General features: G+C 33.6%; 1 protein-coding gene across 7 annotated transcripts in view; it reads right to left on the reverse strand.

Annotated features, from left to right (window-relative positions):
- KIF2A (kinesin family member 2A) overlaps window positions 1-15,441 on the reverse strand; it is a 67,684-nt gene that overhangs the window by 23,236 nt on the left and 29,007 nt on the right. For 4 of the 7 annotated variants that reach the window (XM_023625631.2, XM_023625629.2, XM_070246234.1 and 1 more), the window contains exons 2-9: window positions 9,903-9,997; window positions 9,400-9,519; window positions 7,547-7,601; window positions 5,927-5,992; window positions 5,191-5,291; window positions 3,325-3,420; window positions 1,770-1,824; window positions 1,228-1,390 (exon numbers count right to left, since the gene is read on the reverse strand). In XM_023625631.2, the coding sequence (XP_023481399.1) occupies window positions 1,228-1,390; window positions 1,770-1,824; window positions 3,325-3,420; window positions 5,191-5,291; window positions 5,927-5,992; window positions 7,547-7,601; window positions 9,400-9,519; window positions 9,903-9,997 (751 nt within the window). Of the gene's footprint in view, window positions 1-1,227; window positions 1,391-1,769; window positions 1,825-3,324; window positions 3,421-5,190; window positions 5,292-5,869; window positions 5,993-7,546; window positions 7,602-9,399; window positions 9,520-9,902; window positions 9,998-15,441 lie in introns of all 7 variants that reach the window. The other 3 variants (XM_023625628.2, XM_023625630.2, XM_070246233.1) reach the window with 1 other exon arrangement.

Genomic DNA, 15,441 nt, shown 5'->3' on the forward strand with positions numbered 1-15,441 from the left:
ATTCTGGTCAAACAGAATTAGAAATAAGTCTGCAGAGTGATTAGACAAAAAAGGGCCTAACTCCTCAATCCTTAAAAGTTAAGGATAAGAGAAAGGGGATAGGATCAACATTGGTCAAGTTAAGAAGCATAAATATAGAGTGAAACACAGAATGTTTACTAAATCTAGCATACACACAGAAACATACCCTATTAAAACGATTTCTTGAAAATGATTATAAAGTCAAAAAGACAGTTTATGAGACAGTAGTAGAAGCAGAGAAGGGAGTGAGCGGGGAGGACTGTGCTCTCAGAAAAGTAAAAATATACAATGTATAATTCCATTTTAAAACAAATTCTCCACAATATTTCTAACATTCATACAGTCTTTAATTTTGTCTTTCTTTTTTTTTTTTACAACTGAACTCCCAGTTTACTGGCTTAAGACCATGGAATTGGTCTCAACGTTATTTCATTTATAACATCTTCAATTCTTAGGACTCTTATTAACTCTTTAATTTTCTGTTTTCCAGTCATATTTATAAAAGAAAAGGGCAACAAAACATAGCATTCAAGTGAATGCCAAGACAGTTCTATACAGACTGCAAGAGCAATGCTGATAAAACTGAGCTGTTAAAATAATTAGAAGTGAATGTTTACAAACTATGTATGAAAATCTAAATCTGGCATAAAAATTTGGGATATCAGTGTATAAAACATATAAGTTTGAGTTGTTTATAAGTTGAATATGTCAACATACAAGAATTTCATGTACTACAACTATTCCAAAGCTTAGAGATGATAAAAATCAAGCACATTGCAAGTAGATTTACAGAACTATTTTTTCCCCTTAAGTGGTAGTACATGCTAAATATTTAGACAAATAAATGACTAATGTCTAACAGATATTTCAAATTTCTTTATTAGTACAGAGATTAAAAAGCAGAAAATAAAAGTCGTCTTCTAATCACATCCCATTCTCAGAAGTAAAGGTCAACATTTTCCACAAATTTCCTATCCATATGTACAGTGTATGAGATATGTATATATAAGTGAATCAGTAATGAAAACTATGATTTTGGAGAACATTAATATTCATTAGAGTGTTTATTACACATTCTTGTTTAAACTTAGAATAAATAAGCATATTACACATCTGGAAAGATATGCCAAGATCAATCTAAGTTTCAAGGTGGTGATGAACACACGGCATAAGAACAAACTTCTGATGCAAAGCAAACTGACCTACCTGTAAACCATTTCATTAGGAGCTGAGTCATCAAAGGCATAATCAAAGCGAAATGTCTGGTTTTCTAGGTACCTTGTTAAATCCACTTTCTGTTTTGGTTCATGTACCATCACAACATCTTTACTAGGGATTGTGATTACATCAAGATCTTTCATTTGAGTTTCTAAAAGAATAAATGAAAATCAATGCCCAGTAATTTTCACAGCACTTCATTAAAGTACAAAAATTACTTTAAGCAGTAAGAATTTAGATTAAAAAGTACTAAGTTCTATAAATATAAATATGCCATTCACTAAGACAATACTTCAACAACAAAGTAAAAAAGCCAAGATTCCTGTCAAGTAAGAACCAGGAATGGCAATGTTTCACAGAGCAATAACAAATCAACAGATCTTTTAAGTATAGAAATCTGCCTAACGGTCATATGTAAATGAAATGATTTACATTTAACTCGTCCAAACCAATCTGATTTCTGCTATTACCAAAATAAACAACAAACAGGACAAAATCAATCTTTCATCAGAGCTCAATAAGCATCATACCTTTTTTATTGAGTGGGCGTTTTCTTACACAAACACATATCCTATGTTCATCAATCTAGAAATAAAATATCTTATTTCAGTGATCATCAGTGGTATGTAAAACACTGAAAAGTCAATTATGTAATACTTCTTCCAGAGGTTTAGAAATTTACGCATAGTATAAATATGATAAGTGAGCTTAAGAACAAATTAGCTTACATAAATCTTAATATTTATCAGACATTATTTCTAAACTTCTGAGTATAATGGAAACACCACCATTTGGTAAACCATTAGGAAATAACTTTGTAGAGGGCACTACTATTCTTAGTAGCATCAGGTTCATGTTAAGAAGCTGCCTGATTCACTTCCAGATGTGCTGTATACAACAAAAGCAAAATTTCCTCCGAAGTGACATATTTTCAGATTGATCATGGGGAAAGTTATTGGCAAAGATAACTAACTACACATAAGTAACAAAATTCCCAGAAGGTTAATAAGCAAAATAATTTGAAAAATTTTATAAAACGTCAAGTCTTACACAAATATTTTTTTCATAAAACTTATTTTCCCAATACCTGTCTTTTAATGATAATTAACATAAAGCAGGGACTGGCAAAGAATGGCTTGCAGGCCTAATCTAGCCCACTATCTGCTTTTGTAAAGTTTTACTGAAACAGTCGCACCCATTCATTTATGGATTGTCTTATGGCTGCTGTCATACTACGAAGGCAGAATTGAGTAGTTGTAACAAAGACCACAAGGTTCACAAAGCCAAAAATATTTACCATCAGGTCCTTTTCAGAAAAAGTGTGCTAATCTCTGTCCTAAAGTATAAGCTCAGATGTAGTAGGTTAAACACATGGAGGGGTAGCAAGGACTAAAATACATGAAATGCAAATGTTATGCAGAGCAACTCTATCAAATCCTATATATCTGCCTAACACAAATGTATTTTGTGTACCCAATACGTTCTGTATATGTTAGGTCAGATGGATTATTTTTCATAAGTAGCAATTACTCACAGAAGTATTGTCTGTCCAACAAATTCTCATTCTTCAACAGGAAAGGAAGTGAGTACTAAGATAGGAGAATATTTTTCCAGCACTAGATTTCTGGTCTACTGCAGTCCTCAACAAGCATCACTTATTGTTAAAAGCCAGAATAACATTTATTTAAAATAACTAACTAATAGTAAATTGGAATGACAGTGGGATCTATAGCCCAAGCCAAAGAGGAAATAAGCGTGAAACTGAGATCAAAGTATAAGTGATGGTCAGAAAGCAAACAGGGTCCTCTGCCATCACTCCTCTAGCTGCTGCTCTGCCCCACCACAGACAGGGTGGCTTTGCTCCCTAAATGGACATCTCTGTGGGAAGCATGTCTTGATACATCGAATTATGCGAGATAAGCATAAACGTGATTTCTTGATTTTCTTCTTAAAACATGGGGAATGAGCACCCACAAAGTGAAGAAAAACTACATAGCTAAATACACTATTAATTTAGTGGGTATCAAACATATTTTTATTTACAGCATAAAAAGTTGTAGAGCAATAGTTTACAAAGAATCTTACAGGATCTGCTGTTGTTAATGGTCTATAATCCAAACTTCCTCTAAAGTCTCTGATCATACACATAATTTCATAATTTGGGTTTGTAGCATCAACATCCTATAAGAAGACAGAATTCACCATTTATTATAATTACAATAATGTGGTTATCTGTATATTTATGCTATATATAGTTTGAAAATTAAAACTTAAACTAAATGATTGTATCACTTGTCATAGCCAAGCCCAAACTCAAACTGGAGATGGTACATAATTTCGTTTGAGAGTTTAGGATTACTAATATGTCCAGGAATCACTTTCATATTAAAAACACAATTCTCTTAGTCTACATGCATTCTGTTAACTCCAAACCAAACACTCATCATTAAAGCCACTCTGGACCTATTACAAAAATTCATCTGTTGTACATCTACCTTAATTATCCTAGAAAAAGGAGCAAAAGAGAAATACTGCTCATCTTAAACACTGATAAAGAACTCTGGAAAAACTGAAATTCTGGAAAAACTCATTTCATCAAATTCTTCCCAATTCTTAATCCAGTGTTTCAGCAAAGTAGAAATATGGATTCATTTATGTTCATTTCCTATTTCTGTTGACTCTCTAAAATAGACTAAAGCATGGAAAAACAGCCCCAAATTGATAGGACATAGAATTTAAAGGATTCAAAAGTCAACATAATACTTTAAATCTTTAAAATCCAAATTACTGAATGCTGACTGCAATATATTTTTTGGCTTCAAAACTGAAAAAATTCAGATTAAAATACAAATAGCAATAATTAACAACCTCTCCTAGCCATGAGTCATAAATTATGGAATATTCTAAGAAGTCAGATTTTTTTCACATACCATATACAGATTTGCTTTGAATGTAATTTCAAAACCATTTAATGAAACTTACTTTCAATTAACCTTTTCCTAGAAATAATACCAACTAGGTCAGTAGAGAAACAAAATGTAAAGTGAGAACTGAGTGAAAATATTATGAAGTACCCACAAGAAACACCAGGTGGCATCCGTGCTAAGTGTCAGAAAAGCTATCTGTTTTGTGTTATTCATTTATTTCAAAACCCAACTGGTCACTCTCAGGTTACTTTCAAACATAAGCTAATTTATTCAGACTGACTATTACACTGGTTCCACAATTCCACAATACAACATCACTATGACTAAGGGCACTCGAACATACCCCTACATAAAAAAACCAATCCTAATATTTTATTACAGGAAACAAGTTATGAGAATATAATAGATCCAAAACAAGCACAATGGAGGAGTTCTGTGTACAATAACAGAATTTCTCCTAGATGAAGACCTGTAGAGAGAGAAAAGACCAGTCCTCTATGCAATTTTTCACTGCCAGTAAACAGTTTGCTACCATGAGAACATGAGAGGGGCACAACAGAGATACATTCTCGATATCTAGTGAAAAACAAAACACAAGCAATTTCCCCCTTTTTGTTGTGATACGTTGAAATTATTAACCATTGGAAAACAATAACAAAATTTATAGTATAAGCATTTATTTTAACTGGATATTTTTCTGAATGTATTTTTGAGCTCTTAAAAACTCAAAATCCTATTATTTTTGAACGTTATATGCATTAGAATTCTGTAACACAATGGCTTATTATTAAAAATGGAACAAACTTTAGGACTAATACATACCTAAAATATGAAAAGTACATGTAGGAAAAGTCTGTTATGATAACTTATTTTCACAAGAGTTTGTACTATTCCTCAATATCAATTTAAGGAACTATATTGAAATCTTTAAATGAATGCCTCAACTATTTTTTCATAAGCTAATCACTTTCACAGTCTAATCTTCAGTTGGTGCATAAACTACTTGTATGTTTCTATTACAAACCTGGGCTCTCTTTTCTCTCAGTTCTTGCTGTTGTAGTCTCCTTTTTTCTCGTTTTTCCTGTAATTTTTCTACTTCTTTCACACAATTAGATTTTCTACGTGCTGAAAGAAAAAGACGAGTTGTAGAAGTACAGTTTTCTTTTTAGAGTACTGTACTTACACACAAAAATTTTATGTATAATTTTACCACATACACCAAAAAAAGGTACACAGTGACAAAGCATGCCTATGATAACTATGTGAACTTTACTATGAGCTGCTTTAACAAAACTAGGAACAGGACAATAAACAAGTAAGAGTCAAGAAAAATGACTCTAACATATTGATACATGTCATCTCTTGGTTTAGAATCACAGATCTTTGAATTGGAAAGAATCAATAAGTACAAAAATTTCTTCAACATCTGTCAAATTATCATCTGGAGAGAATTTTTAATTCAAAGCAACTAAAACCTTGTTATAATTTTATATTTACAAAACTTTTTCCCTCCAAAATACACATATAAAAACCCAATTAACAGACTAAACTAACAACAAAAAAAATAATTTTCCACAGTGGTAAATGAAATCTGCGATCAAGTTTGTAATTAGACCGTTTACCATTTGGGGACTTATAAGGACGACCAAGAGAGAATACATGTATGCCTAAAATGACTAATCCTTGATACATGATTTACATACAAGGGGGTCCAAATTCCTTTTTTGCAGCTTGAACTGGAGATATATCTGAAACACTACCATTCTGTTGTGCAGAGGAAGACTGCTCAGGAAGCTGACTAGGCCGTGCACGTGCAGAACCAACCACTGTAAGTAAAACAAAATTTTTAAATTCAAACTGAAAATTAGCAAAGGAGAATTTTGGTAAAAAGAACAGCGATATATCAAAATAACTGATACTTAAAGTTGCATTAGCAAATTGCCAGGTTTTCTACTTACAGGTGCATAAAAAGAATATCTAATAATCAATTCTGTCCAATAAACTGACAAGCTAAGAGCCTTTCAAAGTAATATGTGCAGACTTAGGTAATTTTAGCTACAAAACTCATTCTGAATAATTTATATAAAAACCAAAGGCAAGCTTGATTTTTAATAATCGTTTAAAAAATCTAAGTGCAAAATATGAATTTTAAATGCATTCTCATTTTGAAAAATTTACACAATTCAGAAGTACATAAAGTAAAGCCTTGAGTCCTTCAACCCTCCCTGTATTACAAATCCCACTCTTTGCTCCTCAAATATGCAAATTGTCAGCAGGGAATTTCCCACCACGAATGTTATAAAAGTGGAAAAAGGAATACAAAGTTAAATACAATATCACATTTTATAAAGAAACATCAATTTTCACAAGACTCAAAGGATAGTGATTAAAAGTGGACCTCCCCTCTGCCTTCAATCTCTCCTCTAATAACTATGTCCACCCTGCCTCACCATCCACCCATAGAGAGAAACATCGCTATTAGAAAGGACGTTCTGAACTGCTGAATAGTAGAAAAAGAATTAAATACACTTTATATCTCCTGGCTGAGAATATACAGAAGATCTTCAATTAACTACAATTTATACTTGTTCGATTTTTCTTTAGCCGACTCCAAAGCTACGCATAACCCCTTTTAGAAGACTGTTCACCAGAAAATCATGCAGAACATTGTGATGATTAAATTTACCCTTATCAAATCAAGCAAGTGACTGCTTCCCCATTCCTTTCTTTCTCATAATACTCTCCTCAAATCTGAAAAGTTATTGGGTAAATGAGACGAATCAAAAATTGCATATATCATGGAGTTTCATATTCATCACATACCTTTATAAATCATTTTTTGATATTATTGTATTAGGAAATAAAGAAGATACTGATCTTAAAATTAGCCATGTAGGAAGACCCAAGTGCCCATCAAGGGATGAGTGGATAAAGAAGATGTGGTATATATATACAACGGAACACTACTCAACCATAAAAAGGACAAAATTGTCTCATTTGCAACAACATGGATGGACCTTGAGGGTATTATGCTAAGCAAAATAAGCCAGACAGAGAAAGACAAACACCGCATGATTTCACTCATATGCAAAAGATAAACAAACACATGTACAAAGCAGATTAGTGGTTACCAGAGGGGAAGGGAGTTGGGGGGTGGGCATAAAGGGTAAAGGGGCACATATATACAGTGACTGACAAATAATAATGTACAACTGAAATTTCACAATGTTATAAACTATTATGGCCTCAATAAAAAAAATTAGCCACATAAAGTTTAAATGAATAATAATGCTAAGGGTAATATTTTACTTTTGATTTACCTTATCAGAGCCATACTAAAAAGTCAATAGGAAGAACTAATAGGTAAATTTTTACTTTACCTCTATTATCTCTTGGAGGAGGCTCATTCTTAATAGAAGCCACAGTCCGTCGATTCTATAAAAGAGAAAATGTTCATCTTACTTTCTCTTCTCTCTTTACTCCTCATGTACATGTCATAATCAGCTTCCTTTAAATAAAAGTATGTGGATATACAATATAAAACTAAATGGAGAAAAACTACAAATAATCTTCTAGTGAATTATTACTCACGCTATCAATATTCTAGTTTCTTTATATGAGTATTCCTCCCCCGACCCTGCAAAAATATTTAGGAATTAGGCACTGCTCTAACGACTTTATATGTACTGATTCATTTAATCTTCACAATAATGCTGTGAGGTCATTATTATTGCTATTCTGGTTTCACAGATGAGGAAAGTGAAGTAAACAAAAGTTAAGTAATTTCATGAAAGTGTGTATTTTTAATCATCATGCTACCCTGCCAAAACTAAGTAATACGTTTCATCTTTGGACATCAGGGGGTTAATAATAAAACATTAGCTTTAAGTAACTTACGACCCATTGTTAAAATGCAACATCAAAATACTATGAAACGCACACCATCAGTTAAACTGAAAGGTTTCATTAGACTCTCCAAGACACTGACTCAGCATAGCTTAGGGTAGCAAATTTTTGGTCCTATTATTTATCTACCAAGACTTCATTTTATTTACCTGAAAAAAGACATCAAATAATGCAGTTGTTCTCAATGCTAATGTACATTCAAATCAGATGGGTACTATTAAAAAAGGATATTGATTGGCCTCCCTTTGGATAAAATAAAACAATCTCTGGAAATCGGCCTAGGAATCAGTATTTTAAAAAATTCTCCAGGTCATTCTAATGCACAGCAAAGGCTGCTAATGATATATCAAGAAGAATAAACTATGAAGATCCTTCAAGGTGGTGAAGGCAAATATGAAAAAGTTGGTTTCTAAGTGGTAACTGATAACCCTGAAGTAGTGACTCTCAATAGCTGAAATCACATGAACTAACAATCTGCATGGTTTAAAAAGTAGAATGTTTTGCTGATATTGTTAAGCATATTTGGATGCTTATATATGTCTTCCCTGCACAACAGCAAGTTCCTATAGGGGTACAGTCATGTCATATTCATCTTTGTAGATGACAGAATCAATAATGTAGAAAAATCAACAAATGCTTGTTGGATTGAAAACAAAAAATTGAAGATTCAACAACTTTAAGGGACTAATTGGTTTAAAAAGAGCTATATTTTGATACAAAGTTTTAACAGTGAGAAGTTTCAAAAGAAAGGAAGAATTATCTTCTAAAATAATAAAAATAACATGCCTTTCATATTTTGTAAAGGTTAACTGTTAGGGAGGATATACTACGACTTTAAAGTTCATCTTCACAGATAATATAGAAGTAGTTCAACTACACTCTATCATTTCCCATCTTTAATAAACAAATAGCAGAATTACTATTTCAAAAGACTATCAGAGTAGGAATTTATTATGACTAATAAACAGTCACTCTTTCTTTATCAATGTCATATGTATTCACTCAACAAACTGACAAGCAAATGGCTTCGACTCATATCTCCTGAGAAGCTATTAGTCTTAGGAAAAATCCTAATCAGGCAAGGAATTTCTAGGATCTTATCTAATGATTGTCATAACTGTGAATTAAAACAACCTCAATCCTTGAAAGTATGTGTGTATATATATGCATGTGGATGGCAGAAAGAACTAAGGGTTTTTTAAAGAAAGCAAACTAATTTTAAAACATGCTCTTTACAGCTTGCCAATTTCAAACCAGAATACACACACACACACACACACACACACACACACACACACAGAGCCTGCTCTGAATTTTCACCACTAACCTTTACAATTTTGTTTACTTTGGCTGAGGATGTTGGAGGTGGAGGTGTTTCTGGACTGGGCTCAATTTCCTCATCAGGTACAAGGTCAGGGTTAAGTGAAAAGATGCTCTCCAGGTCGATCTGTTTTAAAAAACACATATATTTGAGAGTGTATCTTGACAATTAACCTTTTATTTTTCAAATAAATTTACAGAGAGATAATGTTAAATGATTCCAGCCTAATGAATGGTATTGCCTTGAAAACTAAATTGTCTAGAATTATAACCCATGTATATTTTAAAAAATCTCTTAAGATAACATTTTCTGGTCTTGATTATATGTCCAATTTCATAAGATATGCAGGAAGAATCTACCTTTTCTTGATGAAATTATTCAATGATTTGAGTTTTTCAAGGAATGATAAAGAATACATGCACTATATAAAAATTAAATACTTTTGTTTTGTCTTATATTCAGAATCTTGATTGTAGGACTAGAAATAAAACTTAACCCAGTGATCACACCTCTTTGCCTTTCGTGTCTCCATTCTCTATCCATTCAACAGTTACACTTTCATTATCTTCATTTAAAGATGTTACCATTGCTTGATGTATTCGGCCTAAATGGGAATAAAACACACATTTTTAAAATTATAGCATTCCTAAAACTTTCAAAAAGACTATGATACTACTTTTCTTACAAAGGATTTCCACAGACTCTCAGGATTAGAGAATGAGCTTTGTTCATGGAACCATAAATCAATCTGCTACTTGTCAAGACCAGGAACTCAAGAAACTGAATTAGACTGAAAGTTTATTTTCAGTATACACAATAAATGGTTACACACTGGCATGGAATGCCTGAAATTTTATACTCTTAAAGAGTTCTAATTATTAGAAAGTTTCCTTACTATGAGCCAACAATGACTCTGTAGAACACAGAATATTTATAAAGCAATTTTTAATACTATATTGATATAAAAATCACTATCATATACTGTACAAATTGATAATATTACTTTAAAATTGAGAAAAGGAATGAGTCCAAAAATGTTGAGAAATGCTAATCTAAAACATTCTCTTTCTGTACGTTGCCTATCCAAACCCATTCTACTCCTTGCTTCATCTGACAACTCCAGTACTTACCACCTACAGAGAGAGGACATTATACTATATAATATATTAGACTTGTTTTCCCTCTCTTAAAATATTGTGAATCTTACCTATTAATACTTAATAAATATAATTTTTAATTATTACATAATATTCCACTATGTTTATCACAACTTATTTAATACCTATTGATGGTGACTTAAGTTATATGAAGTTTTCTTACTATTATAAACATTGCAACAAATACTGCTGCACATTTGTCATTACGTACCTGTCAGAGTATTTCTTTGGGACAAATTCCCAGAAGCAGATCAGTAAGTTTTATATATGTATGTATGCGTTTGTATGCATGTGTGTCTATTTATATATTTTTTTACTTCATGTTTTATCATTTTAAGTTACTTCACCCACCCATTATTAGTCAAGTGAGGAGAGAAAGTATTTGTCATATATCTGCATTTCAATATTACCTAGTAAAATGATGAACATATGGAATTTTCCTATGTATTTCTTAAATGAAATCCTTAGGGCATCTATAATTTACCCTAGCTCTTTAAATATCTAAAAAAGCTACAGCTCTTAAATATCTAAAAAAAACCCAGATATATAGTATATAAAACAATGTTACTGTAATAACGAGGCATACAATATATTTAAAGAAAATACCGATACTCATTATTTTTATAAGTATTATTGTTTATACATGACTATCAATCACTCTCTTTTCTATATGGGCTCATATAAAAATCTAAAGAAGTAATAAATGAATATAATCTTGTTAAAAATTCAAATATTGAAGATATAAGTACTCTCAAGTGATATACTTGTGCTTTTTTTAAAACTAAAATATATACTGGCAATCTTTCCATGACAGCATTATAGACCAACATATTAATTTTAACAACTGCATAGCATTCCATAAAAGGAACATATCACAATTTAACTATTTCTTTACTAAGAGTAATTTCAATTATCTCCAATAGTTTGCCATTAAAAGAGGTTGCACTGAGTATCTGTACATAGGTGTGAACATTTTCATAAATAAAATTTCTAGAAGCAGAATTAATGGGTCAAGGAAACCGAAATTTTGCTAAATAATCCAAAATTGCCCTCCATTTACATTCCCACCAACAATGCAACCTATTCCTCCACACCCTAATCAACAGTGAGAATTACTAATTTAAAAACTTTTACCAATCTCAAAGCCAGTTCTTTCCTTCAGCTAATAATTTCTAAGCATGTATATGTCAGAGACTGGCTCATTTACTCCATATTGGTTCATTTCACATAACAAATATACCTATGAAGTAGATATCTCCATTTTTAAAATGAGGAAACTGAAGCTCAAAGTTAGACAGCTAATGAGCAGCATGGATTTGAACCTTGGTCAGATGCAAAAGCACTTGCTATTACCACTAAACTTCTCTGCTCCCTTAAATTAAGCTGATGAAGCAGAAGCCTATGTGGCTTAAATTCCAAACACCTCTGTAAAAATTTATAAACTGTAGCATAGCACAACTCTCACCGTGCACCAAAAACTCCTAGGGAGCTTTTACAAAACAAAATGATGATGCCTGAGTCTTATCCCCCAGATAATGAGTCATTTCTTACCAATTACACTGCAATCCCCTTGGCAAGCCACAAATGCCTTAATCTTGGATTATTGCAATTCTCTCCCAACTAGTCTCCCTGCTTTTACTCTATCTTCCTTTCTGTCTACTCTCCATAGAACAGCCTGAATATTCCTGGTACAAACTACGTCAGATTATATTACTCCTTTGCTCAAAACCTTCCAGCAGCTACCCATCTCACACAGAGTAAAAGCCAAAGTCCTTCCAACAGCCTTTGAGTGACCTACATAGCAAGACCCTACATAACCTGACCCCTCATTATCTCTGTGACCTCATTCATCCCTGACTATGGTAGTTCTCCATTTACTGACTGATTCCTATCTCATACAATACTCCCCCTGGCCCCCAAAAAGTTCTAGATGGTTCAAGGACTTAAATGTGAAGACAATGTAAAAGCAACTGAGTAAATAGTGGTGCCATTTACTGAGGTAAGTGGACATTAGAGAAGAAGCAGGTGTTGGGGGCTGGAGGGAAATGATGAGCTGGAAAATACTGGCAAGATTCAAAGGAGAGGCTTAAAAAAGGGAAATGAGATAACCCTCACACAATTTGATTTGGACAGAAATTAGGTAACTAACCAGTAGAAGTGGTATGTGTCAGTTGGATCCTCTAGGAAGCAGATGTTGAGACAAAAGGACGAGAGGTTCATTGTGAAAGATAAAAGGAGGAAACAGGATGGAGCATGGAAAGTTTTCAGACCATGATGCAGATCTGAATGCTGTGAAGGAAAAGGTATATAAAGCAGGATTGCGCAGAGAAAGCCTCAGACCTTGATGCAGATCTGACAAAGCCTTGGCCAAGCCAGCAGCGAGCTGCAGAGCAAAGACTGCCCATTAGAGAAGGCCCACACTGACCAAAATGGAAATACCCTAGTACCCACACCATCTTCAATCACCAGCTGGATGTTTCCCAGGAAACGCAAGGCCTCAGCTCAAAAGCTAAGGAGTCTGAAGGTATTAAGAGCTAGAGGCTGTCAGCTAAATGCACTCCCTGGAGCTGAAGGAGAAGTTTTTTCTTAAAGGGAGATCCAAGCAGTGCATCTACATGGTTGCCACAGGATATGAAAAAGAGAGAGATTGAGTTTAATTGGTCGTGGAAGTGGAGAGTGGACCCCAGAGAGCCATGAGCTGCTCTGCTGGTCACCATCACAATCTAGGAGGAGCTACCAGTGCTTGCATTAAGCCTCACATTTATCAGCATCTCCACAACATGAGTAGTGAGGCTGAGACCCAGCAGCCACTCTCCCCACCACCCCACCACCCCTGGGAGCCTCACAACAGTAATTCCCGCTGGTGAGGACAAGATTACTGCAACAAAGGTTTTGGGAAAAGTGAAGCAGTTTAACATAAGACATTGATAAGACTTCATCAATAGGAAATTACACCAAAGAAGATGTATTTGAACACCAGACTACCATAAAAACTTCCAGCAGGAAACAGAGAGGCTGTGGTTGAGGTTGTTGAAGAAAAAAGTACAGATGGGGTCTCCATGCAATTACCTACAGAATTACCCCAAAAATGAGAATGAGGAAAAGCCTGTACATGTTTCAAGACCTACACCAAGAATCCTCCTGTTAGGCATCTTCCACAGTATTCCCACCTTCCTGAGAAGGGAGGAATGACATAGTGTACTGATAACTAGGTGTGTGAGAAAAGGCAGACCAGTAGGACAAAATCTGTATTAGTACTTATAGATCATAATTTCACAGGGACCTTAATCTCCAAAGACCTCCTAGAGACACAGCAATGAAGAGGATAAAGAAATTCAAGGAGATAACACCCAGTATCAGCAGTCTTCTCAACATTGGTACCTCCACAACTTCAATTACCAATGCAGACACCCAGAAAGCCTTAAGCCACAAGTTATCAGAGTCAAAAACAGCTGATCTGCCAGTTATGACTAAGCTCTAGAAGTTTAGTAGGGCAAGATTGAGAAAATGTTGGCTTATCTCTACCATGGTCCAGTTTACTCACCCAATGAGTAGAAATGAATATGAAATTCCAGTAACAAGAAATGAATAGAAAGATGGAGTTGAACGAATGAAGTCTTAAGGGTGGCTTTTTGTGGGTGGATCAGATAATTAGAAATATCTGCAGTACCTGTGCAGCATGGGGTTTTTATCATTTTTCCCAGATGTCTCTAAAAAAATTTTTTTAAGCCTGACTTTTCCCAATATGCCTTTAAAGGTTTTTTTTTTTTTTAAGAATTTATATATAGTTCAATTGAGATACTCAAATACCTCATTTTTAACTGTAATAAAAATCTACAATTTCATTTTTTCCAAAGTCAAATAATAAGCACCTGCTAACAAAGGTGTTAAGTAATAAAAATATATGATATTTTTGATATATATGAAGTTTTTCAAAGGAAAAGATCATTATGATAGTGATAACAAATAGGTATAATAGGCAAGTTTTGAGCCTGGATGACTGGGAAAATGATGGCACTAATGGCAGAACAATAAAATACTTTATCCTAAGTCTCAGTTGTTAAGAGAGATCATGCAACGAGCGTTAATAAGACAACTACAGATATAGAACTACAGCTCAAAGACAAATCAGGGTTGGAAATTTCTTCCCCCAGAACCTGAGTCAATATGCCTACATGGCCCTCCAAATACCATCCCATTTCTCTGGTTGGAGAAAATTCCTGTGCTCCATTCCTCACTAACTCATCGCCCTTTGACTCTCTGATTCTTCATTTACTCTTCTGTGAATTATATTATATATACTTCTACATTTAAAAAATAGAGCAAACACCTATGTATCCACCACCAGCCTGGTTAAGAAACAATACCTTTGAAACCCCTTATGTCCCCCTCCCTAAGTGAATCTCCCTTTCTCTCTTTTCCCTCCACCAGAAGTAACCACTATCATGATATTTGAGATAATCATACTGTGGCTTTTCTTTATAGTTTTGTCACTTATAAACGTAACACTAAAAAATCTAAACAGTTTGCCTATTTTTAAACTGTATATAAATGGACTGACACTACTTTAAGACTCGTTTCTTTTGCACAACCACTTTTCCAAGATTCATGTTGTTATATATAACTGTAGTTCACTCATCTTCACTACACATGAATATGCCAAAATTTATCTATTCTGCTGTTGATGGACATTTGTTTTTATGTGTTTGCTGTTAGGAACAACGGCGCTGTAGGCATTCTTATACAAATGTACTAATACAAATATGCAAGAATTTCTCTGGGATATATAATAAAAGAAGAAATACAATGTATGCACATATATAACTTTTCTAGTAAGTGCTACGTTTCCTATAGTGGCTATACCTACAATGATTTGTAATCCCACTAGCAA

This window comes from Equus caballus, chromosome 21 (genome assembly GCF_041296265.1).
Source record: "Equus caballus isolate H_3958 breed thoroughbred chromosome 21, TB-T2T, whole genome shotgun sequence".
Taxonomy (NCBI): Eukaryota; Metazoa; Chordata; class Mammalia; order Perissodactyla; family Equidae; genus Equus; species Equus caballus.